General features: G+C 41.7%; 1 protein-coding gene across 1 annotated transcript in view; it reads right to left on the reverse strand.

Moving 5' to 3' along the window:
• Nucleotides 1–18620, reverse strand: part of IGF2BP3 (insulin like growth factor 2 mRNA binding protein 3) — a 117483-nt gene that overhangs the window by 15033 nt on the left and 83830 nt on the right. The window contains exons 4-6 of the mRNA XM_073581423.1: nucleotides 5198–5249; nucleotides 5058–5121; nucleotides 376–687 (exon numbers count right to left, since the gene is read on the reverse strand). Of these exons, the coding sequence (XP_073437524.1) occupies nucleotides 376–687; nucleotides 5058–5121; nucleotides 5198–5249 (428 nt within the window). The remainder of the gene's footprint in view (nucleotides 1–375; nucleotides 688–5057; nucleotides 5122–5197; nucleotides 5250–18620) is intronic.

The following is an 18620-nucleotide window of genomic DNA, read 5'->3' on the forward strand; positions in this document are numbered from 1 at the left end:
CTCTGTCAATATGGAGCTACTACTGCTTGATGTCAGCAGAACAGAGCAGAAGAGAAAGAGCTGCTGTATGGACAATAGGTCAAAGGAAGCTAAAGACTAAAGATTTGCCACCTAAGCTGGAAGAGATATGGGCTTAACAGAACAGGCAAGTAGTTAGCAGCTACCTGATGGTAAGTTTTTAGTCCCATATGAAAAAAATAACTACGATTCCTGATCAACCCTTTAACAAGTGGACTTATGGAGCAATATGCATAATGGGTTAAAACAACTGGCATGTTCTACATGTAATAAAAAGAGCCATGATGGGATTCCGATATGACGGTACCTTCATTGCTGGATAAAAAAAAAAAACAAAAAAAAAAAAACAAAACTTACTTTGACTGTGTCTGTTTAGTAATGTTCCTGATAGTTGCACCTTCCTTCCCAATTATTGCCCCTACAAACTGTGTAGGAACCAGCATGCGTAGTGGAACCTCCGATTGAGGTTTAGGTCTGGCAGCAGCTCCAGGGGACCCTTGCCTGGGAGGCCCCCTTTGTCCAAACCCACGTCTCCCTTGGGGAGGATGCTGTGGTGGTTGAGGCTGTAGCTGCTGAGTGGGGGCTTGTTGTGCGGCCATCTCATCAGGAATGTATGTCACTTTAAGAGAGTAGTTTTCTAGCTGATAGCCGTTCAGTTTTTCAAGACCCCTAATTTTAAGGAATGGAGTAAAAAGTCAATTATATTTTACAACGTACTCTAAATAAATAACTAATAAAAACAAGCAAAGCCATAACATTGCTAATATATATTATATATACACACACACACACACACACACACACACACACATATATATAGGTGCATTTTAGATCAGCGCTCTATTGAAGTCAATTATTAGGTCTACACATCATTCTACAGAACACATCTTCTAGAATTCCAATTTTCAAGGTTCTCTTTCCCAGTGTGTAACCTCTTCAAAGTTTACACCAATAATATAAAAGCCTGGCACTGGTGACGAGCGAGCGTGCTCTGATAAGGTGTTATCTGACCATGCTTGGGTGTTACTCGAGTATTTTGGGTGTGCTTGTGTATTATGTTCAAGTCCCTGCGGCTGCATGATTTTTGGCTGTTCAGCAATCCCCATGTGTTGTGGCTAACAGGAGCAAAACATGCAGCCGCAGGGACTTGAACATATATTATCCGAGCACACCCCAGATACTCGGATAACACGTTAATCGGAGCACGTTTGCTCATCACTACCTGGCACATATAAAAAAAACCAAATACCGTAATTAGAATGAGAGCAATTATGAGAGTTGCGCCAAATTACATTTTCCATGTCCAAACTAGAACAAACTTCAGACATCATTTCAGTCACTACAATGTTTAAACAAAAATGAAAGATCTTTAATAGCCCTGCATATTTGACTGCCCCTCCCCAGCAAAATGTTACAGTGAATAGCTTATGATCATAGTCAACCCCGACGCCAACGTAAAAACCTCCGGATATATAAACTTTTTTTTTTACTACTATTCCCACACTGATGACAGTCAACCAATAGGTGGCAGTATACTCAATGAAATAAGGAGAAAATGAATGAAAAGAAACTACACAGATTGTAATTTCTCCACTGGATGCCAGAGTGCAGCCAATCAGTGGAAAACAAAAACTTTTTAATTCGCGCGCAGGCACAAAAGGCACAAGGATTTTCGATGCCTGCGTTTTGGGTATTCTTGGCCCTGCAACCCAACAGCACTTCTAGAGAACCACCATAAAAAGGCATTGCAGAGAAAAAAAAAAAAAAAGTACCACAGCAGATCATATTAAAAATTGTCTGCCCAGAACTACCAATTTCTTGTCAAGTCTGTATGTCTCTAATGGCTGGAATCCTTCGTTTTAAATGATAATTTAGGCAATCTCCATCTCTCTTCATCCACTCTCAGTCTGCGCATTTAGTGCAAATTTCACAACAAATTACAGTATAAGCTGTGTGGCAGTGGCAGACACAGAGTTTGGGGCCCCTGTGCAAGAAATGCGTCTGGGCCCCCCCACCCTGCCTGGTACTTTGCTCTTGATGAGGGCAAACGGACCCCTGGAGCCTCAGTCTCCGAGAAACAAGCCAGATTGCCCTCATTATTACTGCACTGAAAGCAGGGACGTACATAGCAATCACGGCGCCCCATTGCAAAAGTTCTATTTGGGATATATCCGTTAGGATTCAGTTCTGCTGGCTCCAGCACAGTCAGATGACAACTAGTGCCCGCTGTCAGTGACAAGAACATTGCAAGAAGTGGCTGACACTCTAGTGGGCACATACCGGCAACTGTGCAGAGCGCCTCCTCATGGTTAAGCGTTTAATGCTGGAACTGGCAGAGCCCGACCATGTATATAGTATATTACATTATGTGTCTGGTGTCTGCTCTATTCATTGTCTACTGGAACTGATGGAAATAGATGAGTGCAGCACTTGGCAGCTCTATAGATAATGAAGAGAGCAGAGGCCGAGCATGCACAACTCTGCTCCACCCAGGATGAGACTGCAGACCCCTGTTTTCAGAATCTGTGTGGCCCAGTGGTCAAATTCCCAGTGATGAGCAAGTTATCCACAATCCGATGGAACACACACACACACCCTACATACAGATCCACATACATATACCGTACATACGCTTATATACAAATATAGTATACACATACATACACATCTACTATATAATCGTCTAATTCTGTCTAACGGAAATCCCGCGTCGCTGATTGGTCACGCCCAGCACCAATCAGCGACAGGCGCAGTCCGTCCGCGAATTGGCGCGGAATTCGAATAACGCACGCCACCACGGGTCATCGGCGACGCAGCCGGTAGATGACCGGCGCAGCGCTCAATGTGCAGATGGTACCCAGGGTCCGGAGGAGAGGAGACTCTCCTCCAGGCCCTAGGTACCATAAACCTGTAAAAAATAGAATTAAAATAAAAATGGTGATATACTCACCTTCCGACGGCCCCCGGACTCTTTCCCTCCTCTTACCACGTGCCCAACATTTTCCGGTCCCAGTAATGCTTTGCGCGAAAGACCGCTGATGACGTAGCGCTCTCGCTAGAGTGACGTCATCTCCGGTCCTTCGCGCTAAGCATTACTGGGACAGGAAGGTGCCAGGAGCGTGGAGAGGAGATCGGAGGCAGTCGGAAGGTAAGAATAACCTTTTAATTTTTTTGATTAGTTTTTACATTCTATCTTTTACAATTGATGCTGCATAGGCAGCATCAATAGTAAAAAGTTGATCACAATTGTCAAACACTATGCTTGACAAGTGTGACCAACCTGTCAATCACATTTCAAGCGATGCTTCAAATCGCTTGGAATGTGCTTGAACTCCGCACGTGAAAATCGCATGTTTTCGTCGGGAAAACGCATGCGAATTCGTATGCGTTTTTCCCACGGCGGGAGTTGCGGAAATTCCCCACAGCATTTCTGCAACGTGGGTACTTAGCCTCAGTGTGACATGCAGCAGCGACCAGGCCCCCGCTGTGAGATCGCCGATCGTGGTGGATCGTCCTGGACCATCTTTTGAACGTCGGTCTTCCGCTGGCCATATTCTAGAATACCCGTTGTGTTAGAATCGGGCCACCATCTAGTACTGTATACACACACACATATACCATACATACACCATATATACACATACCGTACATACACATAACGTATATACATACACACAAACACATACCATACATTACATATACTGTACACACAGATACACACATACATACACACACACACACACACTAATCTATGACATCAGGAGTTTAGATGAGCCGTGGTGGAGGTCGGCCTCATAGTGCAGAAATCAGCTGGAGAGGGCTGCAGAAGCCCCTGTGGGGGGATGGGGACACAAAGAAGATTTCAGCTCCCTGCTGCTGCCATGATGTCCCATGAAGTGAGCCTCCTTCCCTGACCTCTTCTCTGTGAGATGCTGCAGCCTGCTGGAAAGGTGACAGTGGAGGAGGCAGAAGATTCCCTGTAAGTTCTGCCCTTCCTCCACTTTTGTCCCGTGTGCCATGCGGCCTGGGCCCCTGGCTACATGCGAGTACTCACCATTGGGACACACCATGCAGGAGGACAGAGACAGCAGCCAGTGAGAGCTTCTCATCAGTCTGGTGATTGGAAAGCGTTCATTGGCCAGCGACTCTCCCTGCATGACACGCCTCTTTTTGAATCCCTGCACAGTGCAATTGGCGCGCCACTCTGTCCTCAGCTCTGGGTATTCACTTGATTACGGGAGGGAGTAAGAGGGGGCCCAATGCTATACAACACCGGGCCCCTCTCACTCTCGCCCATAATCTTGACTCAGTGGCCCCATAGCGGCTGCATACTCTGCCGCTATGGGCAGTATGCCACTGCCTGCAGGGTCCCCCCTCCACCTTCAGGCCCCGATGCAGTTGCATCAGTGTATGTCCTCCCCTGCTGTGTGGGACACAGGGAAATTTTATTTTGTTAAATCTGTAGCATGAATTGCTGTGAAATAAGTGTACCATTTTGGTACAGATTTTACACAAATTTAAAATTAACATGTCAAACTTGTGGCCAGGCAAAAAAAAAAAAATGAAAAAAAAAAAGGCAGAAAATAAATAAGCATCAAAATTCTGAATGGATTTTAGATGCTGAAACACTGAGGACTTCAGTTTAGAAATCTGCTAGTAAAATCAGCACCAAAAATACAATGTGTGAAGCTAGCCTAAGGTTCCTATTATAAAAAAATATTTGCTGTTTTTGCAACCCAGTTTAATTCCAATTTGCTTCAGTTTTAGTGCACTTCTGCTTTTTGCAGCTTCAAAACTGCAGCGATTCACGCTAAAACAGTATTTGCTTCGTGCCATCTAAATATAAACTAAAGTGTGAATTAATCTTTAACCATCTTGCAAAACACTTAAATTAATCTCATTAGTTGTAGCTATGAGACAAAGTGCTGATGCTCTCTTCACCGATGCCTGACCAAGGATAAAACATGGCACACACATGATGGATAAACCTGCCACACTCACACGTGTCATCCCTGCACGCAGACCGCAGGATCACTTACTGTCTAGCGTGTTCCTTGTTAGCATAGGTTACATTCACTACTGCAGTCTCGGTGTCAGTGTTCACTACGGATGTAAAAAGAACAAGGTTCAGTGCAGCCCAATATATTAACACAGACCGTGAACAATTTTACTTTCTTACCTTGCTCACAGTTTTCCACTGCTCCGTATTGTGCCAACAGACTGTCCAATACCTGCAAAGAAAACATAAGTGTTGAGTGCATGTACACAGAGCTACGTGTTGAATGGATGCACCCATTCTTGCTGCTGCTGCCATTTTATGGTTTGTATTTTTGCACTTTTGTCCAACACCCCACTTTCTTCCAAGAGTCACAAGTTTATTTTTTGTTAATTTTTCTTGTGGAACGTTTGTGGTGCATGTTAATTTTGATAAATTGGGCTTTTAAGTCCTTCACCCCCCAGCCTGTTTTCAGCTTCCTGACCAGGCCACACTTTACAATTCTGATCAACATCACTGTATGGTTTTAACTCTGGAACGCTTAAAACAAATGCCAGAGAATCTAGGTAGGTTTTTTGCAACACATGGTACTCCATGTTAGTTGGAAATTTGGTGAAAATTTTGCAATTTTTATTTTTTATGCCATTAAACCAGAGAGTTATGTCACACAAAATAGTTAACATTTACCACATGTCTACTTTACACTCATCATTTTTGGAATTTTCTTGTTGTAAGTGTTAAAAATTAATCAGCAATTTCTTAATTTTCCAACAAAGCCTTTTTTTTCTAAAAACTGAAGATAAAGATTAAAAAACAACCACAAGATGGTTTTCATCAACCAAAGTATCATTTTAACCAGTAAATCTGCGCCGACCTGACACTGTATGTAGGTTACTGTGCACAATCCTGCTGACAGGTTCCCTTTACAGATAATCTACTTGGACCTTTTTGGGTTGAAGTGGGGACTCGAGATCAACTCCCAAACCTACTGTCAGTTTTTAGAAGACAGAAACAAAAATGACAACCTGGCCTAAACTCTATGGAGAACTTTTGGGCCAATTGCAGGTTTTTGCTATGCAATAGGATGTAGGGGCCACAACACCAATTTCAGCAGTGTCTCACTTATCAGTTTTTTCAATACAATAAGCGTTTTATCAACAGGACATTATCACTAGAGCACTGCAGCTCACATGCATCCTGGTCAAACTCCGCCTCAGCATTCATTAGCAGCTTACTGTCAATGTCCACAGAAAAGGACTAATCAGGGCATGGGTGGGGCAGGGTTCTGAGCAGCCAATCAGGGCATGGGCTGGGCAGCTTTCTGAGCTCGCCTACATCTAAAAACTCTTGCTAGTTCACCAAGTGCAGCAATGGTGATACAAAGTGTCATCACTGGAATCAGGGTCTCTTTCTCTACATTATACCGCACTCAGATGAGATCGTAAAAGCCTGGTGACGATTCCCGTTAAACAAAATTAGAGTAAAGTAGAACAGTAACCTCTCGGAACAGTGTCTGGGAGGCTTAGCACGGTTTTTGAAAAGAAGAGGGACTATACTGGTCACTTTTTTTTTTTTAAACCCTTTACAACCTTGGATGTATAGGTACGTCCAAGGTCACCTCCCTACCTTTGGCTCCGATGTTGAGCCTGCAACCTTTCCAAAACGTCATGACATGTGCCACTAAGCCACGGGTGGAACAGCAATCCAACTGTGACTAACATGGTAACTACCATTGTCAATTTCTGACAGCTCATTTAAAATGCACACGCTAGAAGTGCATCATAAATCCTGCCCATCGGCGTGCCTGTGTCATATGACCGCGGGTTGGACTATTGGAAGCAGTGGGAAAATTTAAAAAAAAAATATATATATAAAAAAATTAAAAATATAAAAAAAATTTTTTAAATCACCACCCTTTCGCCCCAAAGTAAAAAAAAAAGAAAAAAAACAAAACACATTTGGTATCACCGCGTTCAGGATAGGTCGATCAAAATATAAGAAATTAATCAGATATGTAAATGGTGAAACTAGAGAAAAAAAAAATTCCAAAACTCCAGAATTATTTTTTTGGTCGCCAGAACACTGCATTAAAACACACTCATGGGCCATCAAAATATCGTATCTACACCAAAATGGTAAAAAAAAAAAATGTCAGCTTGGCGAAGAAAAAATAAGCCCTCACGCAACCCCCGATCACTAAAAATGCAGACCCTACGGGTATTGGAAAACGTCGTCTTTTTTGGATTTTTTTTTTCCACCACTTAATTAAAAAATAACCTATATATGTTGTTTGGTATCTACAAACTCGTAATGACCTGGAAAATCATAATGGCAGGTCAGATTTAGCATTTAGTGAACATGGCACAAAAACAAAACAAACACAAATTGTGGAATTGTACTTTTTTGCATTTTCATCGCACATTGAATTGTTTTTTCCAGTTTTCTTGTACGCTATATGGTAAAACCAATGGTGTCGGTCAAAAGTACAACTCGTTCCACAAAAAATAAGCCCTCACACAGCCATATTGAAGGAAAGATAAAGAAGTCATCATGGCTATGGGAAGAAGGGGATCAAAAAGCGAAAAAAAAAAACCCAAAGGGGGTAAAGAGGTTAAGGTATTTTTGTACATTGATTCAGTGGTTTGATTGTTTTTCATTTGTTAAAGTGAGAATAAACAAATGAATTGGGAAAATTTAGGTTTTTCATTTAGTTGCTTAAAGAGAACCTGTCAGCTGTTTTGGCCGCTATAAGCTGCGACCACTGCCTTTCAGGGAAAATCTACAGCATTATATAATGCTGTAGATAAGTCCCCGATCCGACCTGCGAGATAAGAAAATAAGTTTTATTATGCTCACCTGCAGAGCGGTCCGGTCCGATGGGTGTCGCAAATCCGGGTCTGGCACCTCCCATCTTGCAACGCCCGCCCTCCTGCTTGATTCATAGCTCCCCGGCATCGCGTTCATGTGCAGACGTACTTCTCTACCCTCTTATGGGCAGAGCAAAGTACTGCAGTGCGCAGGCACCGGGAAAGGTCAGAGGACCTCCCCCATTATAGAATGCTGTAGATAAGCCCTGAAAGGCAGTGATGGAATCTTAAAGCGGCCCAAACAGCCGACAGGTTCCCTTTAATAATTTTGCACACTGATATAGTTGCCTAGTAGTGATGAGTGAACGTGCTTGGATAAAGTGTTATCAGAGCATGCTCGTGTGCCAAGAGAGTCTTCTGCGTTCTGGAATACTGTATTTGAGTCCCCGTGGCTGCATGCTTCGCGGCTGTTCGATAGCCACAACACATGCAGAGATTTATTTTACTCATTTATATAGCGCCATTAATTCCACAGCACTTTACAAACATCACTGTCCCCGATGGGGCTCACAATCTAAATTCCCTATCAGTATGTCTTTGGAGTGTGGGAGGAAACCCACACAAACACGGGGAGCACACACAAACTCCTTGCAGATGTTGTCCTTGGTGGTTTTTGAACCCAGGATCTCAGCGCTGCAAAGCTGCAGTGCTAACCACTGAGCCACCGTGCTGCCCATTGCCTGTTTGTTAGGTAATCCTTGCATGTGTTGTGGCTGTCGAACAGCTGCGAGACATATAGCCGCGGGGACTCGAACATGGCATTTGAGCACACCAAAGACACTTAGCACACGAGCATGCTCGGATAACACCTTACCTGATCACGTTCACTCATCACTATTGCCTAGTAATTCTGCATACAGATATTCTCCTAAAAAGACAATCTCACTTTCTTAAATATTCAGGTTTATTAACCTTTTGGCTTGACTGACAGCACAGTAGTTGTTCAGTAATAAAATCAAAAATACAAATTGCCTAATTGTGCACAGTGTAAAAATGATAAGTGTAATAGTAATATCAGGCAGAGAAATTGACAAAAAAAAAATTACACATCCATGCTATCATGTATTTTAAAGTACGTACATCAGCTTCATAAGATCTATTTTTTTTTTTTTTTTATAATGCATTAAGTTTGTATTATGAAATATTGATGATAGAGTCACTTTAATAAGGAAGGTTACTATATTCAGGTAAATATGATCCACTTGTGCATCAATATAGGCACCATGATCACTAAAGAATTGATCTGCAATATTCCTAGATTGTGTCAAAATGCTTGTGAAAATTGAGAATACGGAAAAAAACAAACAAAAACAAACTGCACAAATTACATTGATACAGAGGGCAAGCTCTTCAGTATATATTACACACTGCTTACAACAAAATAACTAAATCTTTATACAGCAGCCATTGTGGAAAGCAAAAGCCATCAATGTTGAACCAAAGATGTCGACACTTAACCATCACAGAAAATGTTTAGACAAATTCACTAGCATAGTCTGCCGCAATATACTGCCAGGTGGGCATAATGCAGATATCCCATTACCCCTTAAAAGTTACACTTCAAAAATAATGCTGTAAAGCCTTAAGGCCTGCAGCGCAATAACCAGAATGACTGCCTTCACAGGTGGGGAGGCCAAGTGTAGAGAGGTCACCAAATGGGACTTCTTCAAATTCCATGTGCCTCCTCTTTATTGGGTAACCAGCAAATGCGGGGTTTTACAACCATGCGCAGAGCTGCAGCTGCCCGCAACTCTGAAAATGGAGACCAGGGAAAGACAGGGGCTGCCAAACTTGTCTTCCAAATGAATAGGATATTAGAATACAAAAATACTTTAAAAACAAAAAAACAAACAAAAAAACACACAATTGCAGTGTAAGTAACCTAATCCCCACTCAGGGATGTTAAATAAATAGATTCTTCTGACAACGCTCAATTATTGCACAACCAGTGACCACACAGAGCAGAAGCTAGAATGACTGACCCTTTACTTTATGGCCGATAAGCAGCATCTGGCCCCAGTGATTACTGTCTTTTGTGCACACTCAGAAAAGTCTTTTTAGGCCACTTGACGAGGTTATTGTTCTGTAACTAGAGCACACACAAGCCTGAAACAAAACAGTCCCTGGATAATTTAATAACCAGGCAAAGGTGAAGGAAAGCTTGAACATGTGCAGGACGGAAAGCCATTCAAAGGGCTGCAGAGGAGCGGCTGACTTGCATTTTTACATGCTCGGTTTATCTGGATCAGCCAGAAGCATGGTGCTCAGTAGTAATCTAGTGTTTAGGTATACAAGGCTTCAACTATAACTTCACTGTCTGTTGGACGTGGGACATTACAAATGTGAAGACCAAGAAAATCAAAGGGGTATCTTCTAACCTCCACCATCATACTGGAATGTAATAACTTTAAAAGGACATTTGTCATTTTTCTGCGATTTAGAACGTGTAGCTTAAATGTATTCCATAGTAAAAAAAAACAAACAAAAAAACTCTGGCTAAGAAATTGCAATACTTTAACTTGAAAGTATCCTTCTCATATTGGGCATAACTTTGCTGATGGTTCATTATTACTAGTTCAAAAAGAGAAGTTCATTTCAACAATGGACGTTTTGAGGCAAAGTTATTAAAGCCAATTTTGACAGAAAAACTGGTGTAGATTATGTAACAATTTTTGTGCAAAATTTAATTGACTTGGCGTCTTTTACACCAGCGCTGACTTTTTTTTTTGGACAAGTGGGCAAAGTTTCATGGAAGAGAAAAGAAAAGAAGAGTGTGGCCTTGAGAGGTCGACAGATTTATGCCTAAATTATGGCAGAAAAGTACTCCAGCTGATGGATTGGAGAATATTCCTGATTGGTGCATAGACGACATGAACCAGATGAAAAGGTGCACCAAATAAATTAAGACGTGTTCATCTTAGTGATTTCAGCTCATCTTACACCAAATAGTGGATTGAGAATGGCATATACAAAATGTCGCCTTTATGAATTTGTATTTTGCGAGGTTTGAAATTTTCAGGTAGCAGAACATCCTGTATTGGATCCTGACATGAGTATTTATAAGCCGTCCTCTCCAGAGAGGATAGACATACACTCTCAAACATGATAAAGTGCCACTCACTTGCCTAATGACAGCTCAGGTTTGCTGCTGATGGCTTGAATTTTTTCAGAAGTATTGTAAAGCCAGCCATAAACATTCGATAACGGTCAGGCCCAATCGTTCAGACAACATCCATTTCAGCCGACACTCCCATACACCAGAACGCTCGTTCAGCCAGGCGCTTCTGTGCGCTCTGTGAGAAAGCCATTAAATGACGTGTCAGCCTCAGGCATTTTTAATTACAGCAGGATCCTACTTTCCCATATAAATGTAGGCTTTAGCTCAAGAGAGGATTCACACAGGCAGGTTCCCAGCAATGAGTATCACCTTATCGTGGCTATCGGGTATACATGAACTGGCCAAGCTATTCGCTAAGTGTTCTCAATTTTTTTTAATGTTTTCTAGAGCAGTAATGCAATTCAAATTTCATATATTTCATGCTGGCATGCTACAGCGCTACTTTTTTTGTTGGTTATATATGGAGATGGCTACTCTTAAGCACCTGTTTTCTGTGTGGATGTGTAGGTCAGTTTTTTGATAGCTGATGGCTTATGTCCAGTAGCACAATGTGATTGGTAGTACTGTATGTCAGAAGAGAGGTCACTTGAGCAGGTCTGATTTCAAAGAGTCAGCCAGCAATCCCATGCACATTAGACTGTAGACCGAACCAGTAGATATTGGAGAGTTTGGCGGACATTAGTCTATGCGTATGGGGCCTTTAAAGTCCACCTTTTAAATTCATGTAGACTCATTTGCACATTGACCTTCATAAATCTCTTCCCAGTGTTTTCTCAATTTAGCCAAAATTCAGGTATTAAACAAAAAAAAACCCAAAATAAACAAAAAAACAAAACAAAAAACAAACAGTCTTATATGGATAGCACTATATTGGGCCAAGAAGCTGTGGTTTTACAATACAGGGGACGTGGACAGATAGCGTGATACTGAAAATTATTCCTGCAAACTTCAGGTGCAAAGTAAGCCAGGCAAGATTCAGACTAGTAAATAGTAGCAGCAAATTTATCAAACAGCATTAGTTACTTGATACAGTTGGGACATTTTAACCCCTTCGCACCCGAGCCTATTTTTGCCTTCGTGACCAGGCCAATTTTTTCAATTCTGACCAGTGTCAATTTATGAGGTTATAACTCTAGAACGCTTCAACGGATCCTACTGATTCTGACACTTTTCTCATGACATATTGTACTTCATGATGGTGGTAAAATTTCTTAGATATGATTTGCGCTTATTTGTTAAAAAAAAAAAAAATCAAAATTTGGTGAAAATTTAGAAAATGTTGCAATTTTCAAACTTAATTTTTATGCCCTTAAATCAGAGTGATATCGCACAAAATAGTTAATAAATAACATTTCCCACATGTCTACTTTACATCTGCACAATTTTTTAAACAATTTTTTTTTTTTTTTAGGAAGTTATAAGGATTAAAAGTTGACCAGCGATTTCTCATTTTTACAACAAAATTTGCAACACCATTTTTTTAGGGACCACCTCACATTTGAAGTGAGTTTGGGGGGGTCAATATGACAGAAAATACCCAAAAGTGACACCGTTCTAAAAACTGCACCTCTCAATGTACTCAAAACCACATTCAAGAAGTTTATTAACCCTTCAGGTGCTTCACATGAATGAATGGAATATGGAAGGAAAAAATAAACATTTAACTTTTTTTCACAAACATTTTACTTCAGAACCATTTTTTTTTATTTTCACAAGTGTAAAAAGAGAAAATGAACCACAAAATTTTTTGTGCAATTTCTCCCGAATATGCCAATACCCCGTATGTGGGGCTAAACCACTGTTTGAGCACACGGCAGAGCTCAGAACGGAAGGAGTGCCGTTTGACTTTTTCAATGCAGAATTGGCTGGAATGGAGATCGGATGCCATGTCGCATTTGGAGAGCCCCTGATGTACCTAAACAGTGGAAACCCCCCACAAGTGACCCCATTTTGGAAACTAGACCCCTTAAAGAACTTATCTAGATGTGTCGTGAACACTTTGAACCCCCAAATGCTTCACAGAAGTTTATAATGTAGAGGCGTGAAAATAAAAAAATCATTTTTTTCCACAAAAATGATCTTATAGCCCCCAATTTTTATTTTCACAAGGGTAACAGGAGAAATTGGACCCTAACAGTTGTTGTCCAATTTGTCCCGAGTACGCCGACACCCCATATGTGGGAGAAAACTACTGTTTGGGCACACGGTGGGGCTCGGAAGGGAAGTAGTGAAGTTCTGAAATGCAGACTTTGATGGAATGGTCTGCGGGCGTCATATTGCATTTACAGAGCCCCTGATGTACCTAAACAGTGGAAACCCCCAATTCTAATTCCATCCCTAACCCCAACACACCCCTAACCCTAATCTCAGCCCTAACCATAACCCTAACCACAAACCTAACACCAACACACCCATAACCTTAATCCCAGCCCTAGCCCTAACCTGTGTACCTGCTTTTTTTTTTTCTTTACTTTTTTCTTTTTGTGACAAGAACGCTGCCCTGCGATCTGACTCATAGTAACGCCACTTCTCCTCTGATCTCACACTGACAGATGATCAGAGGTGAAGCAGCATTACTATGTGACAAGATCGCTGCCTGGCACAGCTGTGCCAGGCAGCGATCTAGTCACACAGTAACGCTGCTTCACCTCTGATCATCTGTCAGTGTGAGATCAGAGGAGAAGTTGCGTTACAATGAGTGAGATCGCCGGGAAACCAGCAGCTTTCCCAGCGAGCGCTCTCATTGGCTGCTGTGATGCTGACGTCATCAGGACCTGAACCAATCAGGTCTCGATGACGTTGGGGGTCCCAGCATGCATTGTGCACCGGGATCCCCGCGTTATAAGGTATGTGGGGGTCCCGGGGGGGCACAAAACCGCCGACAGTAGATAACCGTCGGCGCTGCACAAAGCCCAGCAAGCGCCAACGTTTATCTACTGTGGGCGGTCGGGAAGCGATTAAGACTGTCATGCCTAGGGGTTTACACTGTGTAAAAATTAGGGCTGCTTTAATAGACCCAATCAGTCATGTAAAAATTAATAACTGCAGCTCCCTAATATCAAGAGGTCGCCTGACTAGCAGTGTTTAAAACAGAGAGGAGATTCAGAGAAAAATACAGGCACTTGGCAATAATAATTCTGCAACACAAGTTTGGAGGAAAACAAAGGCTGCAAGATCGGCATCATTATGCTAAAGAAACAAGTAATCGTGTAAAGCCATCCATGGCTGAAGAATCCACTTTTACCTTGCCTAACTTAATTTGGAGAAATAAAATGTATATTTCATTTAAAATAGAAACTATAAACTGATTTAGGTTAAAGTTCACATTTCCGTATAAATTGCATGGGGTTTCTTTTTATTTATAATTCTGGATTTGTGTTTGCCTTACAATAGACATTACTAGGCCCATGCATATACAAACTCACCATCCCGTGCCAACAGAAAAGCTTTAGTTTCCATGTCAGCTGGAGAGAATAAGGCCGATGCGCAAACAGTAGTAAGGATATAAATAGCCGCTCAATCTGAGAATACTGGAAGCAATGACTGTATGCATGGCAGCTCCTGCCAATAAACAGATGATCAACTCCCTCCCAATTCCCTTCAGCATAGAAGGGGTGTGAAACAAAAACCCCATGCTACAATGCAGTTCTTCATTCATACACTGATCTGAGTAATCTCTCTGCGCAGTTTATATCTTGGACATGTTCCTGTGAGGAAACTAACAACTGCTCATCGGCCACACAGAGCTGGACTTTGGCTCAGCACTTTCTGTCCTGGCGGAACAATGGTAAAATGTAGGACCAAGCCCTAGAGGAAGAGGAGTTTCTGGAGCATTCCATCTGACCATGTGTTGTGAGCACACTCCGAAGTATTCGCAGCATCTGCAGGATTCCACACCCTGAATTGTTTAACATGGTCCCTCGTATCACACAGGAATGCAAGATTCTGGGGAAGCCATTTTTATTTCTTGATCTGCTCTACTTCGTGATGGTGGGAACAATTCTTGTAGCGTTCCAAAAACGTGGAATATGCACTCAATAATTCCCCAAAAATATATACACCTTTCACTTAAAAATAAGACCTGTTCAAACATCAAGGTTAAGTTACTTCAATAATACCAGGATTTTGACAATGGGATTGTCCACCTTGGGGAGTACAATTTTATTTTTACTCAACTGCATGCATTTTGGGTCAAAAATAAATTTTTGCAATTGTGTTAAAAAAAAAAAAAAAAAAAAAAAAAAAAGGCACCTTTTGTCTTCTATAGCCTCTGTTACGCTTGACTGCAGAATGAATTGAATGAATTAAAGGGAATCTTACAGCTGTTACAAGCTGCCAGACCCACGTGACACGACCTGGTGGCTTCTCCCAATAATAATAATCTTTATATAGTGCCAACATATTCCGCAGCGCTTTACAATTCAACAATTTATACACAAGTCATAATGTTAAAGAAAATACAATAATTAAAGCAAAAATAATGACGACCCTGCTCGTAAAAGCTTACAATCTACAAATCCACTGCCTCTTAAGGTACTGTCACACTTAGCGATGTACCAGCGATCCCGACCAGCGATATGACGCGGTCAGGATCGCTGGTACATCGCTAAGTGGTCGCTAGTGAGCTGCCACACAGGCAGATCTCACCAGCGACATCGCTGGGGACGGGGGTCGCTACTTACCTGTCACACCAGGCGATCCTGCGTCCTCCCGCCCGGCTCCACGCGTCGCTCGTCCTCACAGCAGGAAGCGCCGCAGGAAGCAGACGACGAGAAACAGTCCTGAAGGTTCTCGCGCGATCAGCGATAACCAGCGGGGGAGCCGGTCGTAGGCAAGTATCACACATAGCGATATCGCTAGCAATATCGCTATAACGTCACTAGTAATAGCGATATCTCTTAGTGTGACATGCCCTTTATTGACAGGTCTCTCCCTATATGCATGCCGCATTAAAACTGATTTTACGCAGTATTTCAGAGTTAAAGGGGTGGGTCGAAGTCAAACTATTCTAAATCTTTATCCATTTAGTGCCATAAGCCAAACCATTTTATAATCTACTTGTATTAAAAATTCACTTCCGTTTCCTAACTACACTTATTCCATTTTATTTCCCCACTTCCTCCTGTGGGATGATGCTTCATTTGAGAATCCCAGTGCATACTGATGCTAGTGACATCACTAGTCTCTTGCATGCAGCGTATTCTGAAACTGCTCTGTTGCTGGCTGATTACTATGCTGAGCCGGCAACAGACAGGACGCTGTCACTGTGCAGATGGCACAGTACACAGCTCCAGAGAAGACACGGCAGAGACAAGCACAGCATCTGAAAAGTGTGTCACTGTCGACGCTTCATTTCAGGGAGGGGGTAGGGACAGTAACCACAGCCTGTGCCCCCCTGCTTTGATGACACTTCGTTGGAGTATCCCAGTAGGGAAATAAAAATAGAATTGGAGTTAAATAGTCTAGTTAGGGAACAGTAAGGAATTTTTAATACAAGTATATTAGAAAATAGCTTAGATTACGGCACTAAACAGATAGCGATTTAGAATAAAATTTAGTTTGACTGCGGACCACCCCTTTAAATATATATGGCTTTTATTGATGTGTCTAACACTAATAAAAGCAAACGATTATTTTAAATTTTAGATGCAGAGAAGGTATTTGACTGACTTAATTGGTCTTTTTTGAAAGTGAAAACATTTGGTATCTCGGGAGCTTTTTTTTTTTTTTTTACAGTTTTAAAGGCATTGTATAGATCCCCATCAGTCTCAGTTAAATTGCCCTCGTGACTCCCCCTCTTTTCTCATCTCTAATGGCATGAGGCAGGGATGCCCTCTTCCACCCCTGAAATACGTAATTTGTATAGAGCCTCTAGAGACAATGATACATCAAAATAACATTTCAGGGGTTGAAGTCAAGAACAAAGTATTTAAGATTCCATTATTTGCTGATTACGTTTTACTGACCCTCACTATACTTCATATAACACTCCCCAACCTCAGTCACTTTGGAGTATGGACAGCTGTCAGGATATAAATTAAATACCTCTAAAACAGAGGCCTTACCCTTGAACATTACCCCTAATATCCTTGACTATTTAAAGAAACTTAAAATTTAGATGGAAAACTGAGGCTATTAAATACTTGGAGGTTAATCTGTCCTCTTCCTATAAAAATTTGTATAATTATAGCTATTCATCTCTTTTTGGAGAGTTGAGGAGGCTTTTGACTTAAGCGGATGCCACTTCCGTTCTCACTGATTGGCCGGATAGCTTCAGTTAAGATGGCTCTCCTGCCCAAGTTACTTTGAGACTTTCCCCATTAAAGGTGAAAGACGCCATAGAATATCCAAAAGTGTTCTCACATCTCATAGATCACAAGACGGCTTGTCTGTTCCAGATATCATTAAAAACTATTGGCCAGCACACCTGAGGAGGATTCCCTTGTGGGCTTCATTATGGGCTTACAATATTTGGACTGAAATAGAAGATATGGTTGGCTCCGATCCACCAGAACTCCCTTTTATGGTCGACTAAGTCTACTAAGATACCATTTACTTTGTTGGGCCCTACGCAGTTTACGAGGGATCTGTGACACACACATGCAAGGCATTTTGGATTGGTTTCTCCCAATTCCCCAATGATATATTTTATACACCAGCCACTGATACCAACCAGTTTGGAACAAACAATGGTCCACACGTGGATTTCAGCAGGACTATTTAGATTTATTGATTTGGTGGATGGAACCACATTGGAAGTTCTCTCGTTTGATGATATAAAATCTAAATTTGCTATAACTAAAAGAGTTCTCCCAGTTCATGCAGATTAAGCACCTGGCATCTTCACTATATGGCTCATTGAAGGTTTCTCAACCAACAAAATTTGAGAGGCTTTGTAAGAAAGGCACGTCAACTAAAGGGTTAATATCAGATATTTACAGGATCTTGGGTTTTCCTTGGAAAGACCCCCCTTGAAACATCCATATATGGTTCAAAGGAAGGCTCTCCTGGGAAGGACGCTGTCTCCAAAATGCTGGCAGAATATATGGGAAAAGGCACCCAAATCCTCTACCTACACCCTTAATAAGGAAAGCTAATCTAAAATCTTGATGTTTTGGTATCACACTCTGGAGCTCCTTCATAGGATGAACCACCAGCTCCCAAATTTTCACTGGAGCTGCTGCTCAGCACCGGGTTCTCAGTTCCACATTTTCTGGTCTTACCCTGGAATTACTGGATTTTTGGAAAAGGTAAAAACCTTAAATACAAAAGGTTCTATATGTGGAGGTTTAGCTGGACCCTGCTATATACCTACCAAATGTTTCCCCTAGAGGGAAGGGAGGAATTCGACCATACTGCTGTTACATCTGTTGATAGCACTTAGATGTTTGTTTGCCCTTTATTGGAGACAGACAATGCCCATCCTCTTATCAAAAGGTTTTGGATAGAATAGCAGACATGCTTAGGATAGAGCACATGACAACCTTATTGAATGTGAGTTTGGACAGACTGGAGACTATCTGGGCTCCCTGGGACTATTTTAGGGCCCAAAACAGTTAGGAACATGTTGGTTTTTGAACAGGTTTCTTCTTCCCTATGTGTATTTCTTGTATTAGTTAGT

This window comes from Dendrobates tinctorius, unplaced genomic scaffold (genome assembly GCF_039654945.1).
Source record: "Dendrobates tinctorius isolate UK_male_01 unplaced genomic scaffold, ASM3965494v1 ptg000070l, whole genome shotgun sequence".
Lineage (NCBI taxonomy): Eukaryota > Metazoa > Chordata > Amphibia > Anura > Dendrobatidae > Dendrobates > Dendrobates tinctorius.